At 40.4% G+C, this 22,811-nt stretch overlaps 1 protein-coding gene across 1 annotated transcript; it reads right to left on the bottom strand.

The window, feature by feature from the left end:
* Nucleotides 1-216: 216 nt before the first annotated feature.
* ASIC5 (acid sensing ion channel subunit family member 5) lies at nt 217-21,452 on the bottom strand. Its single transcript, XM_020781436.3, has 10 exons — nt 21,413-21,452; nt 19,980-20,286; nt 19,523-19,754; nt 13,470-13,592; nt 11,387-11,536; nt 10,705-10,852; nt 8,936-8,992; nt 6,489-6,657; nt 1,505-1,596; nt 217-437 (listed from the first exon to the last, which is right to left on the bottom strand). The coding sequence occupies exons 1-10, from the start codon at nt 21,450-21,452 to the stop codon at nt 247-249; spliced, it is 1,509 nt and encodes a 502-aa protein (XP_020637095.1). The 3' UTR covers nt 217-246.
* Nucleotides 21,453-22,811: the final 1,359 nt, after the last annotated feature.

Below are 22,811 nucleotides of genomic sequence, written 5' to 3' on the forward strand. Positions count from 1 at the left end.
CTGTCTCTAATAGCATCCAGTAAACAAAAACAAGCAAACAAACAGAAGTAATGGCTCCAACTGTCCAAAACCAACCTTACAGGACAATGAAATCATTGATTCTTCATTTTAAATAAACCTCTCAATTTTCTAGTAAGTTTTTTGAATAATGGAGGACTTAATTTTCTACTTTTTCTTGTTTTATCTTCAAAATTAATGTCATTTAAAGAAGAGAAGGTTTACTTCCCAGTCTCTTTCTACAAGTCTTTAACATTCTTGTATTCTCCTTTTCTGTGTTTGTTGATTCTCATCTGAAATATTCCAGTCTGGCATCTCTGGTGCTTTTAGAAGAAGAAAGACACACATCCAACAAAAGTTGGTGAAAATATATTCCACAATTTCTATGATTGTAATCATACTGGCTCCACAAAATAAACCAAGTTGCCCGCCAATATCAGCTGGAATGAAAACAAGAAACACATCAGTCTAGCCATGTTAAAATGTGAGATTTACATGATTTATGTTCTCTTCTTCAATCTTAAAGTCAGGTTGTTCTATCGAATTCACTGCAATTTACTGACCTCATCATATTTACATGCTTCTCTGTCAATAGGTGGATTGGATCTATTATGCAAGTTAGTTGCATTTTGATCAGAAAGGCATTGATTTCGGTAGGAAATAAAAGTTGTCTAACCTCTTCTGGGTTGAAAACATGGAGGCATAAGAGAAGACTGCAATGCCAAAAGGAAATCTAAATTTACTATACAGAAATTATAACAGGGCTTTCCCAGATATAGTATTTATCTTGTTTCACCTCCTTTCTTGTTGCTTGGAAATGGACTTTAAAAAAAAAAAACAGGACTTGCATTTTTACTGTTAACTAGCACTAAGGTGCTTTGATAGCATCACCACTACAGCTGCTGTAGGCCTGGAATTGCCTGCAGAGTGTCTCCATCTCAGGACCCTGCAGTGTGCTTTCATTTGCCAGTGTCTAGCAATTTTTTCCCCTTTGAATTTTCTTGACTCTTACTTCCCATAGTTCATTGGTGTTAAAACGCCTGAGAAGCACCATAGCACTAAATTTGCCTTCTGGAGGGATAAAAAAGTTCAGGAACAGAGAGAATAAAAACCTCTTATAAAGGAAGATTAGAAGAACTCTGTTTAAATTATGGGGAAACTTCTTGTGACACCAGTGCAAAATCCTATCCTTAAGGCAGAACAAATGCTGCCTCAGAAAGGAGCTAAAAAGCTGATTTTATATCAAGTCACATAACAATCCAACTGTTTGGAAAACAGTAACAATGCTCATGAATTCTGTCAGTAAGGTAAATGCCATTCATAGCCCCATATAGAGTAGACCCACTGAATGAAGGCAGTTTGTTGAGTCAACACTTAGATATGTCTTATTGATTCAATTGATCTATCTGAGTTGAGTCTAACAAATGAATTTAGCATAATGATTGCTGAAAATGAACACAAACGCAGTCTTCCATGCTAAAAAAAATATTCATTACAGTTCACTTACCAAGCAACTCAGATACACTCAATGCTTTCTGCTGTTGGGTCATTTTATAATTCAGATCATGATATTTAATGTCAATATATACAAGATTGTGCCTGGGGATAATAAGAACACTTTCATTATGCTGTTGGTTTTTATTCATCAATTCAACCATTCCTTTCCATTTTTAGTATCATGTGGCAAGTATAGCCTTATGCATACTGTAAATACATGGAGTCCACAAAGCAATGAGGATAGTGCACTAGCCCTGCTTTAAACATGGAAATATAAGTCTGAAGGAAGGAGGCTGTTCTACCCAGGTTGACTCTCCATGTGAGGTGGAACCATCCCCCCCCCTAAATTTTGGTAGACAACAAACATTTCCTTTAAAAAAAAAAAAAAGAAACTCTAGCTTTGAAAACGAAAGAGTACCTGATGTGACCATTATGTTCCTCAAGGTCATTCACAACCCTAAACAGTTGGTCTTATAATTATCTAAATGATCCTGCTAATGGACCTCGTTCTTTAGGTTTCCAAACATACATGAGATGCTACTATGATACGTCTTTGGCATCAAGCTGTAAATAACTGAATCTACATTTTATATACATATTTATTTAAAAAATCAATTGATCATACTGCTAGATAATTTATAATGTGGATTTATTAATATGTTTGCTTGATTCCTACTGGTTAATTACTTGGGAACAGAAATATTTCCCTGTAATTTTTCATGCTTCAATGAATAATTGTTAGATAGTGGCCATTTGTAAGAAATAATCAAATATCAAAATGAACTAAATGCAAATGTTGTTATGCAAGTCAAAGTTTATGAGAGATGGAAGATTCATGACCTCTCTCTCTCTCTCTCTCTCTCTCTCTCAAGCAGCTACAGAAGCATTGGGGGGGCCTTCTGCCTACACTGTAGGATCCTACAGCTTTCCCTAAATGTTGTTCCTGCCCCCTGCAATAGGCTAGGTGCCATCTGACCCTTTGCAGAAGACATTAGTTACCTGCATTGTGTTTCAATTTCTCTCCCATTCAGGGCCATAAAGAGGAATTTTGCATGGGGATGGGCTGATTATTAGGAAAGTGGCCAGCATAGCCATGAAACTTAAATGAGGAACGACACTGGTTTGTACATTGTTTTTCATACATCATGTGTCATAACAACTTTTGTTTATTTCACATGTGACCATCCATTAGGACAGAGGGCCCCAACCCCCAGTACATAGCCTAGTACCAGGCCATGGCCTTGGCAGGACCAAGCAGTGGAGACAGATCCCCCCCCACAGACACACATATGCCCCCCATGCATGCATGCCCCCATACATGCATGCACGGATGCACGCAGACACACCTCACACACAGATGTATGCATGCCCCCCATGCACAGATGTACTCATGCATACATGCATGCACAGACGCACCCCCCCACATGCATGCTAAACCGGTCTGCGGTGCCAAAACAGTTGGGGACCACTGCATTAGGAAATAAATAGCATTCACAGGGAGGGCAACTACTTTGTAGTGCAAAAAATAGCCCTACTCTTGGAGGGAAGGCCAGATGGATGTGTGCAGTGGCCAAGCATCTACTCCTCCCCCACCCCACCCCTTTAATCAAATAGAGCTGATTGCAGTTGGGGAGTGATTTAGAATGGGGAAACATCACAGGGCAAGGGAGATACATTTATAAAACACTCTCCAAGTAAACATCTAATAAAAACTGAAGGTCCTCACAGCTGCTCTATAGAAACATTAGAGAAGTTGAGAATCAGGGAATGTGAGTAAACCTCCTCTCCTTCATATGCTGCTTGGGCATTCACAAAATTATCTAGCACAATCTATAACAGAACTACTGTTAGTGTTGATTTAATCAGGGATTATTCCAACAATAACAGAACTAATTTCTGGATCTATTAAAGAAGTGAAAATTGACATTTAAAATTTTGTTTACTGGAGTACAAGCAATACATCTTGTGGTATCTTAAGCAGCAGTAGACTACAATGGCCAACCTAATTATGGTTACTCTGATATAAATTCTATTGTATTCAGTGGAGCTTGTTCCCAGGAAAACGTGGAGCAGGCTGAAGTCTTCCTATAACATAAGACTACCTGCTGTCTTCCAGGACTGCAGGACCCTTCAGCCTCATCTAGCATGTCTAATGGTGAAAGACTCTGGGAATAGTAGTCTAAAATAACATGAAACTATCCAGTTGGAAAAGGCTAGTATACACTTACGCATGGAACAGGATCTACAGGATGCTCAGCTTCCTGTCTCCTTTCCTTAAACATAAAACACACACACACAAAAAAACGGACTCTGTCCTAAATCAGTGGCTGAGGCTGGCAATCTGCTGGATGAGGGTGGAGAAACTGAAGCTTAATCTAGACAAGACAGAGGTGCTCGTGGTCAGTTAAAAGGCAGACCAAGGAATCAGGATTCAGTCTGTGCCGGATGAGGTTACACTCTCCTTGAAAACTCAACTGTGTTGCTGGAGTTAACAACTGGATTCTTCTCAAAAATGGCCAGAAGTGCATTTACAGAATTAAAACTAGTGCACCTGCTGTGCCCATTTCTTGAGTAGCCTGACTCGGCTATGGTGACACGCACCTTGGTTACCTCCTGCTTGGATTACTGCAATGTGCCCTATGCGAGGCTGCCTCTGAAGATGGTGCTGCGAACAGGCTGTTGACAGGGGTTGGCTCCGGGAATTGTTTGTGAGCCTCCCCTTACCAGAACCCCACTGGCTGCCAGCTCTTTTCTAGGTCCTATTTACAGCTCAGGTCCAGGCTATCTGAAAGACTGTCCCTCCTGGCAAAAGCCCCAACAAGTATTAAAAGTATCAGAGGGACTGCTTTCTCTGGTCTCACCACATTCACAAACGAATTTGATGAAAATTCAAGAAAGGATTCTCGACCCGCACACCCCTGCGGTTGCTCCCAAACCACGGGCCTTCCTTCCTTGAGTGGTGAAGTTGGCCCCTTCGCTCCTCTCCTTCTACCGGCAACTGAAAACTAAGAGAAGTTCTAAAACAGGATGGTTTGTAGTTTTGTTGCTTTAAATCTTCTTTTAGTAATGCTTCCACCTAATATATTAAATATAATTTTTGTTTCATTCTTGTTTAATATTTGAATAATTGACTGTTTTTAAGCTTTTATTATTGTGTTTTGGTTCCTTTTTTAGGATAAAGGTGGGGCAAAAATATTTTAAGCAAATAAATAATTGTGCCTCTTTTGAGAGGCTTTCGGGGAGCTACAGGCAACTGAGATGCAGAGGACTTTTAAATTCTGATTCATCATTTAAAAACAATGTTTTGCTGATTGGACAGCTCAGCTCGGACTCCCGGGAGTCGGAGCATGGCTGGGAAACCGGGCGCGGGGCGGCTTCAAGCGGCGGCGGCAGGATAGGGGGGTCGGATGGCTTCCAGTGCTTCGCCTGGAAGCCATCCGGACCCCCCTACCGTGCCGCCACCACTGCCGAGAGCCTTCCGAGTTCTCAAAGGGCTTTCTCCAATGTCGGGGGAAAGCCCTTTGAGAGCTTGGAAGGCAAATGTCGGCAGTCGGCGGTGGCTTCGGGGTCCTTCCAAAGCCACTGCCCACCGACCGCTGACATTTTCCCCCAGCTGAGCGGCAGGGCTTCGAAGCTCCCGCCGCTCAGCTGGGGGGAAATGCCAAAGGCCCCATTTTCGGCCAGCTGATCGGTGGTTCCAAAATGGCCACCGGCTGTGTTGCCTCACTTTAGAGGCACCAAAAATGGCCACCCCTATGGAGGATCTTCGCTGAACGGTGAGTTTGGGCCCCATAGGAATGCATTAAACAAAGTTTAATGCGTTCCTATGGGGTTTTTCTTTCCGTTTAGCGATGTTTCCACATAGCAACGATTAATCCGGAACGGATGAACATCGCTATGCGGGGCACCACTGTATATCCTACTTATAACAATCCTAATTCGATGTTCAAAATGTTGAGCTATATAGAGGTGGTTTTACCAATGCCAACTCTCAGCTAGCTTCCATGGCCAAGCAGAGATTTGAATCCAGAGCTCTTGAATCCTAGTCTGTTAATCTTTCTACCACACCACACAGGATACTGCATCAGCTTAGCAAGTGTTAAAGGAAGGTACGAGCCATTCTGAACTCAACAGATTCAACTATAGCTGGGATCTGTTAGGAATAAGTAACCAAATGTGCACTTGGAACATACACAAGTCTTGGAAAGACATTCCTTATTCGCATTTACAGGATTCTCACTGGTATTTGTTCTGCTGGCTTCAGGAGATTTAACATGACACTCTTGGTTTTTGCATTCATCACAGTTTTGCAATAAAGGCAAACAAAAATATCCATTGTAAGGAGAACGAGTCCACAAGCTTATGAAGACAAAGGCATCAATATTTTTTTGACAAACTCGAGATATTTCCTCAAACAATTTAAGAGCACAAACATGTGAAAAGAACAAAAGCACTTGAAATGTTTAGCCTAGGCAATCACAAACTAATTGGTATCTCACATAAATATTTTCATACTCTTGAGACTTTCTCTTGGTTAAAATTAATAGGGCTTGAGAAATAATGTTTCCAGATATCTAGACATTTTCCAATATTATCTCCTAATTAACTTCAGCTGTGGTTTACTTCTGTCCTAGTAGATTTTGCCTGCAATCTTTAACAGACTCCCTTTTGAAAGAATCCCTTTTAAATATACTTATAGGATTGTATTGTGTAATTTCCATAAACACTGAGCACTGGGATAATAAAATGTAACCAGGTCCTAAATTGTCCAAAATATCTTTGCTTGGGTCCCTTAGTTTGATTTAAGAAATAAAAGTAGTCATATTAAGCTAAAACACACTAACGATTTAATGAAGGCCTATTTTTTTAATTATCTGCTGTTGTTAATCAATATGGCAGCCTGATGAAAGGAGGTCTCAGCTAGTACCTGACAGGTTGTTCAAATGCATATGAAACACATTACTTAACTATAGGAAAATTAAAGGTAAACATACCTGATATAGTCTGGTGTTTTCTTCAGCTTGATCGAAAGGTATTTCAATGCCTTTTCACTTGCAAATGTTGCATAGGAAACAGTGGTCGGGTAATCGGTTTCTTCACAAGGAACTGGGCAAGTGGAGTTATGTGTTCCAGCTGAACACAATCCCATAAGTTCCATTTTATCTAAAAGGGGAACCATTTGGTAAACAAACATCAGCACAAACGAAAAGGCCAATTTAAAGATTTCCCCCCTTTCATTCCAAGTTTTTGGAAAAGATGTAAAGTAAAGGTTCCCCTTGACAATTTTTGTCCAGTCGTGTTCGACTCTAGGAGGCGGTGCTCATCCCCGTTTCCAAGCCATACAGCCAGCGTTTTGTCCGAAGACAATCTTCCGTGGTCACATGGCCAGTGCGACTTAGACACGGAACGTTGTTACCTTCCCACCGAGGTGGTCCCTATTTATCTACTCGGATTTACATGCTTTCGAACCGCTAGGTTGGCGGGAGCTGGGACAAGTGACGGGCGCTCACTGCGTCACGTGGATTCGATCTTACGACTGCTTGGTCTTCTGACCTTGCAGCACAGGCTTCTGCGGTTTAGCCCACAGCGCCACCATGTCCCTGAAGATGAATATGCATCAATTACCTTCCACAGGGGTAAATCACAAGATTTTACTGTGGTTTCCAGTAAAGATAAGTTTGTCTTTCTTACTGAATTCTGAAACCAAGAGCAAACAATGTGATTTGAGGGAGGGGGGGAAGTATGTTTGAAGACATAGGTGGGAATAATTATTTATGGTTTGTCTAAATAGCATCTTTCAGTGAAGAACAGTATTCTGGGAAGACCAAGTCTATATGTAAACCAAAGATGAAGTCTTTGGCCTTCCAGAGAATTCTGGATAGGGCTGGTGGAAGCTGAAGTCCCAAACATCCTAAAGCAGAGTTACCTGTAAATAGTTACTTTTGGAGTGAGAAACTAATGGCCAGCATCCTGATGCAAAATGCAACCATACAATGGCAATCACATATGCGTGATCTTGCAGACTCTGTGTTACATCCCCATTCTGATTCTGAGATTGGTTGCAAAGTGGTTGTGTAATTGGCCCAGTGACAAAGGTCTTCTAAGATCAGGCCAGGGGGCCGTTCTGAAGGTGCCATCCCTGAAAGAGGTGAGGGGGAATGGCATGTCGAAATAGGGCCTTCTCGGCTGTTACCCCCCAACTTTGGAACGCCCTCCCTATAGAGATCTGCCTGGCTCCGACACTTTTTCGGCGCCAGGCAAAGACCTTTCTCTTTAGCCAGCATTTTAATTAAATGGTATCCTTTAGCTGGCCATATGAGCAGTAGGATTTATTAAAGACAAATTGACTGTTTTAATATTGGGTATTATTTTAATAGTTTTTATGTGATTTTAATATTGCTGTATGCCATTCAGAGACCATTGGTAATGAAGCGGCTAAAAAAATCTTGTAAATAAATAAATAAACCAGTAGTTAGAAAGCTAATCTAGATGTAATGAACAGCACTAAGTAACAACTAGTGGTTTTGAAAATTTTTAGAAGCATTTTATTATGAATTTTTCAGATTATATGTCATACTCCTCTCAGACCTAAGCAACAAGGGAAGAATTTTCAGGTTTTGTCTTCTGTCTTTTTGAAAATATTTCCCAGATGCCATGTCAGAATCCCTGGCTACGCCAGCTGAAGGATTCTGGGAGTTTTAGTCCAAAACACGTTTCCATGTGGTGGCTTTGTTTCCACACAGAGGGACATGTCAGGTGCTGATTAACTTCTTTCTTAAGTTTGATTCACCCTCGTTCTATTAAGTTGTTAAACGGTGTTAACTAAAGAGGGAGGTTAGGAGATGCACCTAAGGTTGACCCCAACATGGCCTCAGATGTCAATCATACTTTCCCTTTTTTTAGTTCAAAGATCTGAAGAAATATATATAAGCATGTTGAGTTGGATGTGGTTGCACAGTATTTCCTTGAGAGGAGAACTCTTTCACAGTGCTCTGTTACAGAACTTTAAGTGCCTCTTCAACCTTTGTGGTAAATAAGCTAAGGTCTGTCTGGCTTCTGGATGGAGACATGGGAGTAGGGCTTCTGTGTACATCCCCATGAGCAGAACCCTAGACATTTTCAAGCATAACTTGTGGATAGTGCTATTAGTACAGTGTGTTACTATGGAGGGTAATTTCCTGATATAGATGATGCTGGAAAGTAATTAGAAATTATATTTTTTTCAGGAAATGTTTTGGGGAAGTCTAGTGATGTGTTCTAGCTCTGCTCAGTGGCAATGGTTTAGGAACTAAACAAAAGTGTTGCCTGCTCCAGTTGGTTGCCAGTCATCAAGCTTCCAAGGATAATATGGCAACCCTGTATGGAGTAACTATGGCCATGCCTATGGATTCCTACAAATTGGTTCCCAATATTTGGATTACTTTTGTGTCATTTTACTCACACAGCATAGGTGAAACACAGTTGTAAAATTTTTCCAAGTCACATTCAGTTCCATTTCCTTTTCGACAAGTTTGTGGGAGAGGTGGGAAGGAAGAGAGAAAGAAAGATACCAATGTTAATAAAACACATTTGAACTCCTCTCCTTTGGCTTAATTGTCTAGTAAAATTGTGCTTTTTTTTCTACTCATAATGTGTATTTTAAAAGCAGCAGGAACATTTCTATGGGACAACAAACAGGACTTGAGCAACAGCAGGACTTTGTCAGCCTAACGCAAAAGTTCATCAATCATCTTTGAGTTTAATAACAATAGCAACACTAGCAACAACAACCATAAAAAAAACTGAAGTAGATGCAATCCCATTGTAAGCAATATCTGTCACACTTGAACTGTGATTTCTGCGTGATGTTATTTCTTAAAGGTGGTATCCGATTAGTGCCATTCAGTTGACATAAGTCATCCATCAACAGAGGGGGCAACTTTCAGCAATTCTTCTCCCACTGCACCTCCCCATACCCTTCCCCCAACTCTATTCTGATGATTGAGGCATCTTTCTGAATAGCATAGGACAGAGGTTCCCAACCCTTGGGTCCTCAGGTGTTCTTGGACAAAAACTCCCAGAAACCTTCATCACTAGCTGAGCTGGTCAGGAATTCTGGGAGTTGTAGTCCAAGAATATCTGGGGACCTCAGGTTGGGAACCTCTGGCATAGGAGATCACAAGAAGGAACCATAAATGAACATCACCCTTCCCTATTCTGCTAATTTGTGCCTACCATTATCATTTTGTTGCCACCCCTAAATTTGAATAATCTCTTGAGTAGAATCGAAGATAAATATAAAGGCTTTGTAACCAATGTGTATTATATTCATAACCTGTTGGTTGGCACTTTATATACAGCAACTGTGAGGGCTACCTTTTTAAATAATGTTTTTTCTGAAGTGGTTAGCAAGAATTTGTTTCAGTGCTAACCTGAAATCCATTTTTTAAAAAAATACCTGTTTGACGTTAACGGGCACTCAGTTAGGGAATTAGCACCCCCATGAGAGCGCCTTTGTTTCAGATCAGGCATTCATGCAGGGCAGAAAGCAGAGAAAAGTGACTCTTGAGAGTCCCCTGGACTGCAAGGAGAACAAACCTATTCATTTTGAAGGAAATCAACCCTGAGTACTCACTGGAAGCTGAGGCTTCAATACTTTAGCCATCTCATGAGAAGACTACCTGGAAAAGACCTTGATGTTGGGAAAGTGTGAAGGCAAGAGGAGAAGGGGACGGCAGAGGATGAGATGGGTGGACAGTGTCATCGAAGCTACTAATATGAATTTGACCAAACTCTGGGAGGCAGTAGAAGACAGGAGGGCCTGGCGTGCTCTGGTCCTTGGGGTCACGAAGAGTCGGACACAACTTAATGACTAAACAACAACAGCAACATGCCAAATCCTATGCAAACTGCAAAATAAATGACCAGTGTAGAACAGATTTGTCAGATGTTTCTAAAAAGGTTGATTGAAAGGGAGAATGCTATCCCATCTCCTGTGCTGTTTCTCTTCGAGATTGACAGCTAGCTATGCATGAAGGCTTTTTGCTTGATGAGGATCCTGAAAAATCAGGGTTCCTCATAGTCTGGAAAGCCTCCACTCAACAGAAGACACTGTCCTTGTCAGACTCCCTATTTGCACCTATGAAAGACAAAAATGAAGGGTATAGCAAGTACTGCCCTCTTCCTCATATGTCCAGAGGAAATCAGATTTCTATGTACACCAAGTTATACCTGGCAGCATAAATGGTAAGCATTGACATCGTTTTTGTATATGCCGAGCCTTGCATTCTTGCAGACATCCGTAGGTGCTGTAGATCTTGTGGTACTGAAGTTTGATGTTTGGGTTGCATTCTCCCCAAGGGTATTCTTGAATAATTGTCTTAAACAGGGAAAAATGAAATATGCATTATGTTTTTTTTAAGAATTATTGCTTCCATTTCTAATGTCATATTTTGACTGAAGACAATTTAAAATAAACCTGTAGCAATCTGTCCTGTACAAGAAACATTTTATTACAAGAAAACCTTAAGTTGTTGAGAAGTCTTTAAGTAAACCTCTCTAGCAGAACCAAGACATTTTGCTTCTTGACATCACATAGTGTAACCCATCAGTGTTTGGGTACATACATAGACACCCAAACCAATCACTTCCTCTCTTGGCTTGGTGAATTGAACTAGTAATCAGATACTAAGCCTATTTACTCAGAAGTAAGTCTTCTAATTTCAGTAGGATTCACTGCTTTAAAATTAGGCATATGATGATAAACTGAAAGTGCATTTGTGTATTCTATCTGCTATGAAATAAGCCCCATGGAACTAGCCATGTTAGGTGTAACTGGCCACACTCACTCACTCACTCAAATCCATCAGAAAACATCTACTTCTCCTTCTTCTGGTCTTATACAAATCTTTACCTTCACTTGTTGAATTGCAGCATGGGCATGCATGCCTACCGGTGTGGATATACCTAAGCCATCAAATCGAGGAGGTTGTTTTGGTGAATGGATAGCAAAGGTTATCCCAGCATCAACAAATCCAAGAGAAGGGTCATCAGTGAACTCTGCCTGGCACACACAAAAGTGTGAAAGACATAATGAGACAGAGGTATCAGTTTCAACAAAGCAGATCTGCAAAAATTCCCAGATGAAAAATATTATTTTCAATTATAATTTATTTAAGTTCTTCATTTCTAGTCGGCTTCTTATCATCCCATTAGCCACCATCCAGATATACTACAATGCTGATGTTGCAATGCTATTCATACCTCCTTGGAAGTGAGTCCTATTATTCCTTAGCAGATTCATATACAGCTGCATTTCTAATGGTAAAATAATATTGTCTACCGATTCAGTACCTGACAGTGCAAATTAAAATCCAGAAAACAACTTAAAACTGTAAATTTTATAAATATTCAGTTCTATTCATGAAATGTGATTGTAAAAAAAAATCTGTAAAAATCTATTAGGTACCAATTACTTTATCTTATTCAAAGAATTTGGGTATTTCTTCACAAGGTTCCATAAACTGGAATGCTGATGAATATTATAAAGAACCTTTTAAAAGCACATCCTGTTTTCTATACTAATTGCAATCTGCAATAGAGAGATATGTATTACTAGTAAGTATGCTGCAGAGCTATGTTATACCCATAATTTGAACCCTATTTCATGACATTAATTGAAAAGTATATTTTCTGAAAGGTAACAGAAAACACCTTTTATAGCTAGGATGTCTCACTACCATTTAACAGGCATGGATCACCCTTAAAAGGCCATTTAATCTCTCTTCTGCGGGTTTGGGAAATGGTTAATGAAGAAACATTGGAACAGCTGTTGGTTATATCAGTTCTGTTTTGCATAAGCCTTAGTGTCTAATAACTGTGCTGCCCATATTTGCTGCTTGTGGTTGTATTGTAGGTCACCTTCACATTAAATGGTAAGTGTTGCCTTTCGGAAAAAAAATGTACAGTTATTGTTTCTTTTAAGAATCATCAAACCTTCCACAGAATTCAAATTTTATTTGTTGAATGGTAAAATGCTCAATGACACTTTACTTGTTTGGGATCTCAGTGGAAGGGTATCTAAACTTCCACTTCAAGGAGATTTCAACAGCTTGAGCAACTGCAGGTTTACTTTTTGTTGGTTTTCTTGCTTCCCTGTGTAGCAAACAAACTGAAGATGCCGGCCACAGAGACTGGTGAAACTTCAGGAAGAACAACCTTCAGAACACAGCCAAAGAGCCCCCCAAACCCACAACAACCAAACTGAATTTGTTTTTGCAAATTGAACATTCATGCCATCTGAGAAAATGTGTGATTTCATGGTTGTACGTTCAAATGGAAGGTGAAGTGGGAGAAGGAAAACTTACCAGATGGGTTTATGCTGGAGAAGACTCTGGTCAGCTGATGTGTGAGCCTGCTCATGATGCTAACTGTTGAGCAATATGGTGGCTCACCCTTCTTTTGGGTCTTCATTGTTAAACTGGATTGGATTTGGACAGCCTTTCAAACAGAGGCTGACAAAATTCAACAGTAATTGTTTCAACTAGATTATTGACCTCCAAGAAAATGAAAAAGATTATTCTTCTCCAATAGACCTTTAAATCTAAATAGTGGGCTGCTTTATCATACATGGTCATCCTACCAACAAATGGCTGGATTATGAAGCAAAACTGCAATCCTATTCAGCCATTCAAAAAAAAAGGGGGGGGGGTTAATCTCAACGCACAAGCTGGGAGAGAATTGTAGCTCCACCTCCTTCCTGTTATTACTTCCAAGAGGAGAAGGACTGTTTGGAGAAGAATGCTTTTGGTACATGTGGAGTCTGTCTATTAACAGGAGATCCTGAAGAATCAGGGTTCCTGATCATATTAAGAGGCTCCACATATGGCAGACCATTACAATCAATCATAGACTATGTTCTTTAATACAAGAGTTAACTGTCAGAAATATGTTGAGTAGTAGATGGTACAGGGCAAACTTCATGGCAATATCTGTACCTGCTTAACATCAAAAAGCAAACTCAGGCCCCTTCCAGATACGCTCACTCTTCTTTTTGCAGGAATGTTAATATGATTGAAAGTGAAGCAGTTTCCATATTCAGTGAAGGCATGCTCAAAGTCCTAGAGTGATGGAAGCAGAACAAAATGGATGACTGAATTAATTGGTTTGCTCATGCAGAACTATTAGGCAAGGAGAGTAGAAAGGAAACACAAAGGGACAGAGTGTCAGGACTTTGTTTCAGATGAGACGTTATCAGGCAGATTACCAGATCACCAATTAACTCTCCTTGCTCTGGCATGGGGAGGCAATAGCAATCATATCAGCTTTTGCTGTTGTAAAAGGAAGAAGCCAAAGAAAGAGGAAAATAAGCACGAGAGTGCAACTCTTGCCTTCTTAGATTTGTATTGGTGTTTTGCTGCTCTTGCATTTTTTCAGCTGCAGTTTTATGAAGGTGTTGTTAAATGTGAATAAATAGTAAAAAAAAAAAAAAAGACTATTCATCTTTCAGAGTGACTATCACATAACCTGGGCTGCCATATTGTCTGTTTAGCTGGGCTTTTCCTATATTCTAACCATGCCACCTGAGGCCCACTTGCATCATTAGCCAGCCAAGGTACCTAGATTTCCTCTCCAGCTCTTGCTGAAGTTGAACTCTGAGGCAAAACAGGAAGTCAGTATTGTACCCAACTATTTCACAAGAATAATAAATCATAATAATAAATCATTTAATTAATTAATTGTTATAAATTTTTCTTGAACTTGTTGTCCTTTATGTTGTAAGCCGCCTAGAGTGGTCGAAATGACTAGATAGGCGGGGTATAAATACAATAAATAAATAAAAATAAATAAAAAAAATGAGCCTGCTTCTGCTTTGTGGTGTGTTTAGCCAATGGGTAAAACCACAGCAATGACTGACATTCTCAAAGCCTTATGTATTTAAAAGTATTGATCTGTATACTGCATATGCAAACTGCATGAAGACACATTAAGCAGCTGTTACAATTCAAGGGTTCTGGGTAACAGTTCTTGGTAGCCTGATCATGTGTTAAGGGCGTCTGGCAAAGCCTGCTTCCTGTCATATTTTCCTTAGATAGGGAACAGCACTCTGTGTTTTGTAACTGCATTTTGCCTGCACTGGCTGCAGAGATGAGTTGTTAAATTATGAATTTTTTTTAAAGAGTCCTTGGGAGAGATGAGAAATAAACTTCCTCTTTAAGAAACATTTTTGTTTTTTTGGTTGCAGTGTTTCCTATATTTATTTACTAAGGAGTAGGCCCTTTCAACATCAAAAAAAAAAAAAAAAAAAAAAAAAAACTAAGACCATGGCCACTGGTCCCATCACCTCCTGGCAAATAGAAGGGGAAGATATGGAGGTAGTGACAGATTTTACTTTCTTGGGCTCCATGATCACTGCAGATGGTGACAGCAGCCCCGAAATCCAAAGACTCCTGCTTCTTGGGAGGAAAATGATGACAAACCTAGACAGCATCTTAAAAAGCAGAGACATCACCTTGCCAACAAAATTCTGAATAGTCAAAGCTATGGTTTTTCCAGTAGCAATGTATGAAAATGAGAGCTTGGACCATAAAGAAGGCTGACTGCTGAAGTATTGATGCTTTTGAATTGTGCTGGAGAAGACTCTTGAGAGTTCCCTGGACTGCAAGGAGAACAAACTTATCCATTCTGAAGGAAATCAACCCTGAGTGCTCACTGGAAGGACAGATCCTGAAGCTGAGGCTCCAATACTTTGGCCATCTCATGAGAAGAGAAGACTCCCTGGAAAAGCCCCTGATGTTAGGAAAGTGTGAAGGCAAGAGGAGAAGGGGACAACAGAGGATGAGATGGTTGGACAGTGTCATCGAAGCTGTGTGTTTAGTCGTTTAGTCGTGTCCGACTCTTCGTGACCCCATGGACCAGAGCACGCCAGGCCCTTCTGTCTTCTACTGCCTCCCGGAGTTGTGTCAGGTTCATGTTGGTTGCTTCGCAGACACTGTCCAGCCATCTCATCCTCGGTCGTCCCCTTCTCCTCTTGCCATCACATCTTCCTAACATCAAGGTTTTTTCCAAGGACTCTTTTCTTCTCATGAGATGGCCAAAGTACTGGAGCCTCAGCTTCAAGATCTGTCCTTCCAGTGAGCACTCAGGGTTGATTTCCTTTAGAACTGATAGGTTTGTTCTCCTTGCAGTCCAGGGGATTCTCAAGAGTCTCCTCCAGCACCACAATTCAAAGGCATCAATTCTTCGGCGGTCTGCTTTCTTTATGGTCCAGCTCTCACTTCCATACATCACGACAGGAAAAACCATATCTTTGACTATTCGGACTTTTGTCGGCAAGGTGATGTCTCTGCTTTTCAAGATGCTGTCAAGATTTGTCATCGCTTTCCTCCCAAGAAGAAGGCGTCTTTTAATTTCAGGGCTGCTGTCTCCATCTGCAGTGATCATGGAGCCCAGGAAGATAAAATTTGACACTGCCTCCATATCTTCCCCTTCTATTTCCCAGGAGGTGATGGGACCAGTGGCCATGATCTTAGTTTTTTTGATGTTGAGTTTCAGACCATTTTTTGCACTCTCCTCTTTCACTCTCATTACAAGGTTCTTTAATTCCTCCTCACTTTCTGCCATCAGAGTGGTATCATCTGCATATCGGAGGTTGTTGATATTTCTTCCGGCAATCTTAATTCCGGCTTGGGTTTCTTCCAGTCCAGCCTTCCGCATGATGTATTCTGCATATAAGTTAAATAAGCTGGGGGACAATATACAGCCTTGCCGTACTCCTTTCCCAATTTTGAACCACTCAGTTGTTCCATGACCAGTTCTAACTGTTGCTTCCTGTCCCACATATAGGTTTCTCAGGAGACAGATAAAGTGGTCAGGCACTCCCATTTCTTTAAGAACTTGCCATAGTTTGCTGTGGTCCACACAGTCAAAGGCTTTTGCATAGTCAATGAAGCAGAAGTAGATATTTTTCTGGAACTCTCTGGCTTTCTCCATAATCCAGCGCAAGTTAGCAATTTGGTCTCGAGTTCCTCTGCCTCTTCGGAATCCAGCTTGTACTTCTGGGAGTTCTCGGTCCACATACTGCTGAAGCCTACCTTGCAGGATTTTGAGCATAACCTTGCTAGCGTGCGAAATGAGTGCAATTGTACGGTAGTTGGAGCATTCTTTGGCACTGCCTTTCTTTGGGATTGGGATGTAGACTGATCTTTTCCAATCCTCTGGCCACTGTTGAGTTTTCCAAACTTGCTGGCATATTGAATGTAGCACCTTAACAGCATCATCTTTCAAGATTTTAAATAGTTCAACTGGAATGCCATCACCTCCACTGGCCTTGTTGTTAGCCAGGCTTTCTAAGGCCCACTTGACTTCGCTCTCCAGGATGTCTGGCTCAAGGTCAGCAACTACATTGTCTGGGTTGTCCGGGATATCCAAATCTTTCTGATATAATTCCTCTGTGTATTCTTGCCACCTCTTCTTGACATCTTCTGCTTCTGTTAGGTCCCTCCCATTTTTGTCTTTTATCATGTTCATCTTTGCGCAAAATGTTCCTCTAATATGTCCAATTTTCCTGAACAGATCTCTGGTCTTTCCTTTTCTGTTATCTTCCTCTATTTCTTTGCATTGTTCATTTAAGAAGGCCCTCTTGTCTCTCCTTGCTATTCTCTGGAAGTCTGCATTCAATTTTCTGTAACTTTCCCTATCTCCCTTGCATTTTGCTTCCCTTCTCCTCTCTGCTATTTCTAAGGCCTCGTTGGACAGCCACTTTGCTTTCTTGCATTTCCTTTTCTTTGGGATGGTTTTCATTGCTGCCTCCTGGACAATGTTACGAGCCTCTATCCAAAGTTCTTCAGGCACTCTGTCCACCAAATCTAGTTCCTTAAATCTGTTCTTTACTTCCACTGTGTATTCATAAGGGATTTGGTTTAGATTATACCTGAGTGGCCCAGTGGTTTTTCCTACTCTCTTCAGTCTAAGCTTGAATTTTGCTATGAGAAGCTGATGATCAGAACCACAGTCAGCTCCAGGTCTTGTTTTTGCTGACTGTATAGAGCTTCTCCATCTTTGGCTGCAGAGAATATAATCAATCTGATTTCGATATTGCCCATCTGGTGATTTCCATGTGTAGAGTCGCCTCTTGTGTTGTTGGAAAAGAGTGTTTGTGATGACCAGCTTATTCTCTTGACAAAACTCTATTAGCCTTTGTCCTGCTTCGTTCTGAACTCCAAGGCCAAACTTCCCTGTTGTTCCTTTTATCTCTTGGCTCCCTACTTTAGCATTCCAGTCCCCTAGAATGAGAAGAACATCTTTCTTTGGTGTCAGTTCTAGAAGGTGTTGTAAATCTTCATAGAATTGTTCAATTTCAGTCTCCTCAGCAATGCTGGTTGGTGCATAAACTTGGATTATTGTGATGTTGAATGGTCTGCCTTGGATTCGTATTGACATCATTCTATCATTTTTGAGATTGTATCCCATTACAGCTTTTCCCACTCTTTTGTTGACTATGAGGGCTACTCCATTCCTTCTACGGGATTCTTGCCCACAGTAGTAGATATGATAATCATCTGAGCTGAATTCGCCCATTCCTGTCCATTTTAGTTCACTGATGCCCAGGATGTCGATGTTTATTCTTGCCATCTCCTGTTTGACCACCTCCAGCTTCCCAAGGTTCATAGATCTTACATTCCAGGTTCCTATGCAGTATTTTTCTTTACAGCATTGGACTTTCCTTTCACTTCCAGGCACGTCCACAGCTGAGCGTCCTTTCGGCTTTGGCCCAGCCACTTCATTAGCTCTGGAGCTACTTGTACTTGTCCTCCGCTCTTCCTCAGTAGCATGTTGGACGCCTTCCGACCTGAGGGGCCCATCTTCCAGCGTCATATCTTTTAGCCATTTGTTTCTGATCATGGGGCGTTCTTGGCAAAGATACTGGAGTGGCTTGCCATTTCCTACTCCAGGTGGATTGCGTTTAGTCGGAACTCTCCACTATGTCCTGTCCGTCTTGGGTGTCCCTGCACGGCATAGCCCATAGCTTCTCTGAGTTACTCAAGCCCCTTCGCCACGACAAGGCAGCAATCCATGAAGGAGGTCATCGAAGCTACCAACATGAATTTGACCCAACTCCGGAAGGCAGTGGAAGACAGGAGGGCCTGGTGTGCTCTGGTCCATGTAGTTACAAAGAGTCGGATGTGACTTAACCACTAAACAATAACAACAACAACAACAACAAGGCCCTTTCAAACTTAATGACATTTACTTTTGAGTGAATATACTGTATATAAGTAATATTAATTGACTATTTTTTCTTTATAAGAAATGGAAAATTGAAGGAGGAGATAGCTTGTTTCTGAGAAAAACGCATACTCCAGAGAGGTATTATTTAATTCACTGTTAATAACAGTCACTGCTGTTATTGCCTAATTACTAATAATAATACTTTGCATTTGAAAAGGGTTTATTCTGAAAGCATACAAAGCACTTTAATTCTGCATGAACTCAGTAACTCTTGTAGCAGTTATAAGTGTGATGGTTTCCATCTTATAATTAGGATGTGGGAATGAGGTTGAGCATGGACACAACTAAATAATTGTAGACTCTCCATTAATGGTTGTGTGGGAAGAGGCTATACAGCTGCCATTGTATATTATTTTACTGATTCCATTTTTTAGTTTTTATTTCTGCAAATCTGAATTGGAAAAAAATGTTCTTACAATAATAATGGTAGCCAGGAAAAGTGTGTGCTTTACAATGGCTAGATTCCTCCCTATCCTTTGAAGTGTGCATTTTTAAAACAATACAAGCATTCTCCTTGTGTTATGGCATGATGGATATATGATGGCCCTTTGTCCTGAAGTGGTAACATGAAGTGTCTCCTGTGCCTACAGTGTATTTTATTGTCCCAGTATCATTCTAGATCTAGTCAATGAATATCTTTATGTTTGTTTCTTGCCTCTGTCCGCTGGAACTACTACTATGCCCAAGTTTCCTCCTGGGATTAAAGAAAGGGGGTAGGGGAGAGCAAACAATTGTTTAAATTTAATTAATATTTTTTTACCTCTGGGTAACAGGGCTGGCCAAAAAACTCACATTCCAGCAGTGTGCTGCTGTTCAGATAGAAGCCATTATTCCTTGTGAATTCTTTGATGCTGAAGTTTTGATTCCCTTGAAGGAAACTGTTTAGGTCTTGGTTAGAATTGTCACCACTATTGAACATATGGAGAACTGCAGATACTATGCTCCATAGGAAGAAGATGATGCCCAGGTTAGCTACTGCTTGGGTTTGGAACCTGTGAGGACAAACCAGAAATGTGCAGTAATTCTTAAATTCCTAAATAGGGTTCCAAGACAGCCCTTAAAACTTAAAACAAACAAACAAACAAACAAACAGTAAAGGAGTCAGGGCAGATTATTTGGCAATAACAGCGCATTCTGTAGATGTTGTACGGAAGACCACTGCGTATTCTTCACAACTTGCAAGTAAACATGACATATGAAAGTGAAAGTTATCTTACCTGTTCAGATTGCAAAAAGTTACAGCAGGAAACTCAATGTTTTCCACATACTGAACGACTACTGACGTTGTGGTGGGCCAGCTGAAATAATTGATCAAACGGCTGCTTACTTGCCAAACAACAAGGACTATGGAACCCATGACTACTAACATCCATAATGCCTTACGTGTCTTGGTCTTGGTACGAACGATATTGTGCACCCCGTGGAATGAAGTGGATGTTGCAAATTCATAATCATACTTCTTCTTTTCTTCCAAAGATGGCAGTGGCTTCCTTGTGAAATAGAGTCTGGCTTTCCCCAACAGTCCTTAATATTTGGCAAGAAGAGAAAGTGTTGGCACATAGATACTCACCAAGATGAAACAAAAAGATCATGTCATGTACCACACCTCTAAGAGGCTCATAATGAACCAATTTTCTGTGGGGTTTGTTGTTGCTGTTGTTGTTATTACAAATGCTTATATATTTGTCATGCTTCTCAATTACATATTTAGAGCCAGAGGTTAAAAAGTAGTGAGCAGTGAAATTCATTATAACTCCTCCCCAGTCCTAACTAGTTGCATTAAAACTTTTAGTTACAAGAGGTGAAATCCTGTTTGCATAATTTTGTATGGTGCAACCTGGTTCAGCACTGGAAACATGTAACTTACAGTAATTAAATAGGTCCTCCTTTTAAGTTCTGAGGCTCCCTGGGTCTCCCTTTTGTCCTGGGGAAGCCTTTGGATCCCTCAGGATGTGTTGGTGGGGTTTTAATAGCAAAAGTATTGCTGTTTATAATGCTGCCAGCAGTCCCCCAAACATGATGGGAATTCACACATGGCATTCATTTTCCAAAAAATAAAATAAAATAAAAATAAATTTAAAAATGACAGTGTTAACACTAAATTTGATTTTAAAAACTACGGTTGTGCCCTTATTGGCCTCAAAATGCCATTACTTGTAACTCATTAATATAAATCTAGTTTAAGGACAAAAGAAACACAGACTTTAGAGATCCTGAAAAACAAAGTAGCTTGTCCTTTGGCAAGATTGTCCAATGATGGTCTGCTCTTTTGAAGTGTTAAAATGGTAGTGCTTGAAGTCAGCATTTCTAAAGGAAAATATTAAAATAAGTAGCCCCAAGAGACTTTTCCCTACTGCTCAACTTGTTTTAGAATGTCATTTCTTACTTCACATTCTACAGAGCCCAGTTCTATCCATGCTAATCGCAAAGCGGAAGTGTCTCCTAGATGTCTGTGTCCAAAACTGTAGTTGATTTAGATCTAGAAATTATACTCAAAATATACATATCTAGTTTTTTTAAAAAATTAGAAAATTATTATTCTTTGCATTACCTTAGCAGAAAATGACTAAAATAAAAACCATCTCATTCAAAATAGCACCACTTAAATAAAAGGATACGCCAACTCATTGTTATAGCTCTGATTCCATACCTCTGCCACGAAATCCACTTAACTTCCTAAGCTTCTCCATTGGGCATGTATTAGAAGATTCTGCTATAAAACACTGGCAGCTAATTGCCTTTATAAAGTAAGGGAAGGGGTGGAGACTAATTAAATACACACCATAGGGTAATTTACCTGCCCGCGTTGCTATAGTCATAGATTTTTTTTTTAAAAAAGTAAACAAGACCAAATGCATGAGCTTATGTATACATAAAGTATGTTAGATAAAAGTAGAGTGTCAGACTATAAAACTGATTGAGACATCAAAATATTAATTCCTGGAGTATCAGACCAGTATGCAGAGGGCTATTTTAGGTGTAATTAAGCAATTTTAATCAATCAGCTGGCTATGGTAACAATATGGACAGTGCCTTATTCACAATTGTACAGTGCAATACTCTGTGGGCTATGTGTTCCTCCTACACATTCCCACCTACTGCTGTGTGGCTCATGGTGGGGAGGGAATAAGAGGAAAAAGAAGCGGGCAGTGTCATCGTCTTTTCTTGAATTGCTTCCTGCCCAATCCCATGATGCAACCAGTTCTTGGCAGGTGTGGTGATTTTTGGCCACCTGTCACACAATGTTTTGGCCTAAGGATCCGTAAAACAGGCATTATCCAGACAGGTAGCCAAGAAGCAGCTGCATTATGAAGTTAGGCAGGTGGTAACTCTGAAGAAGCCTGATTACCTGCATAATTTCAATTGATTTGATTTGTAGCCAACTATCTCCTCAGAAGTAGGACTCAAAGTGGCTGCAACATAATTAGAAACAGGGTGCAGATATGGGCCTGTATTGAATGTTGTCGATACGCTAGTTCAAGTCCGGTTGTGCTAGCAGTTGCACAATTATCAGAGATAGCACAAGAAAATATTTGAGGCATATTTGGTTGTACAAGTGGTTACACGCTGCTTGCACAACAGTACAACTGCAGTAGTGAAGGTTTCACTCCACCATTATATTGTTTAATCCAGGCCAAAACCAAATAAGATATAAGAAAGACAGAAAGTTATAATGTACAAAAGTTAAAATGTACAAAAAAAATCATCTATTTCCTCCATGTGTCGAAGTCTGCTACTACTGCAAATGTGGGTATCGCCTTCCTTTCCCCACCCTGTTTAGGGGCTTGTTTCACTTTCCTAGCATGACCACAGTCAAGTAGATATGTGGTAGTGGAGGAAATGACACAATAGCAACACTACCCAGCAAATGAGATTTAACTCAATGCCAATGTCACTGAGAGCAGAAGAAACTGATTCAGACTGATGGTGGTCCTTCACAGTATAGTCACATGGACGGTCCCACTCAGTCACAGTTTGGTTATACCTCATGCACCCAATAAAAATGGTGGTGTGGGAGGGAGCACATACACTAGGCAGAAAGAAAGAAA

This window comes from Pogona vitticeps, chromosome 5, assembly GCF_051106095.1.
Source record: "Pogona vitticeps strain Pit_001003342236 chromosome 5, PviZW2.1, whole genome shotgun sequence".
NCBI classification, from domain to species: domain Eukaryota; kingdom Metazoa; phylum Chordata; class Lepidosauria; order Squamata; family Agamidae; genus Pogona; species Pogona vitticeps.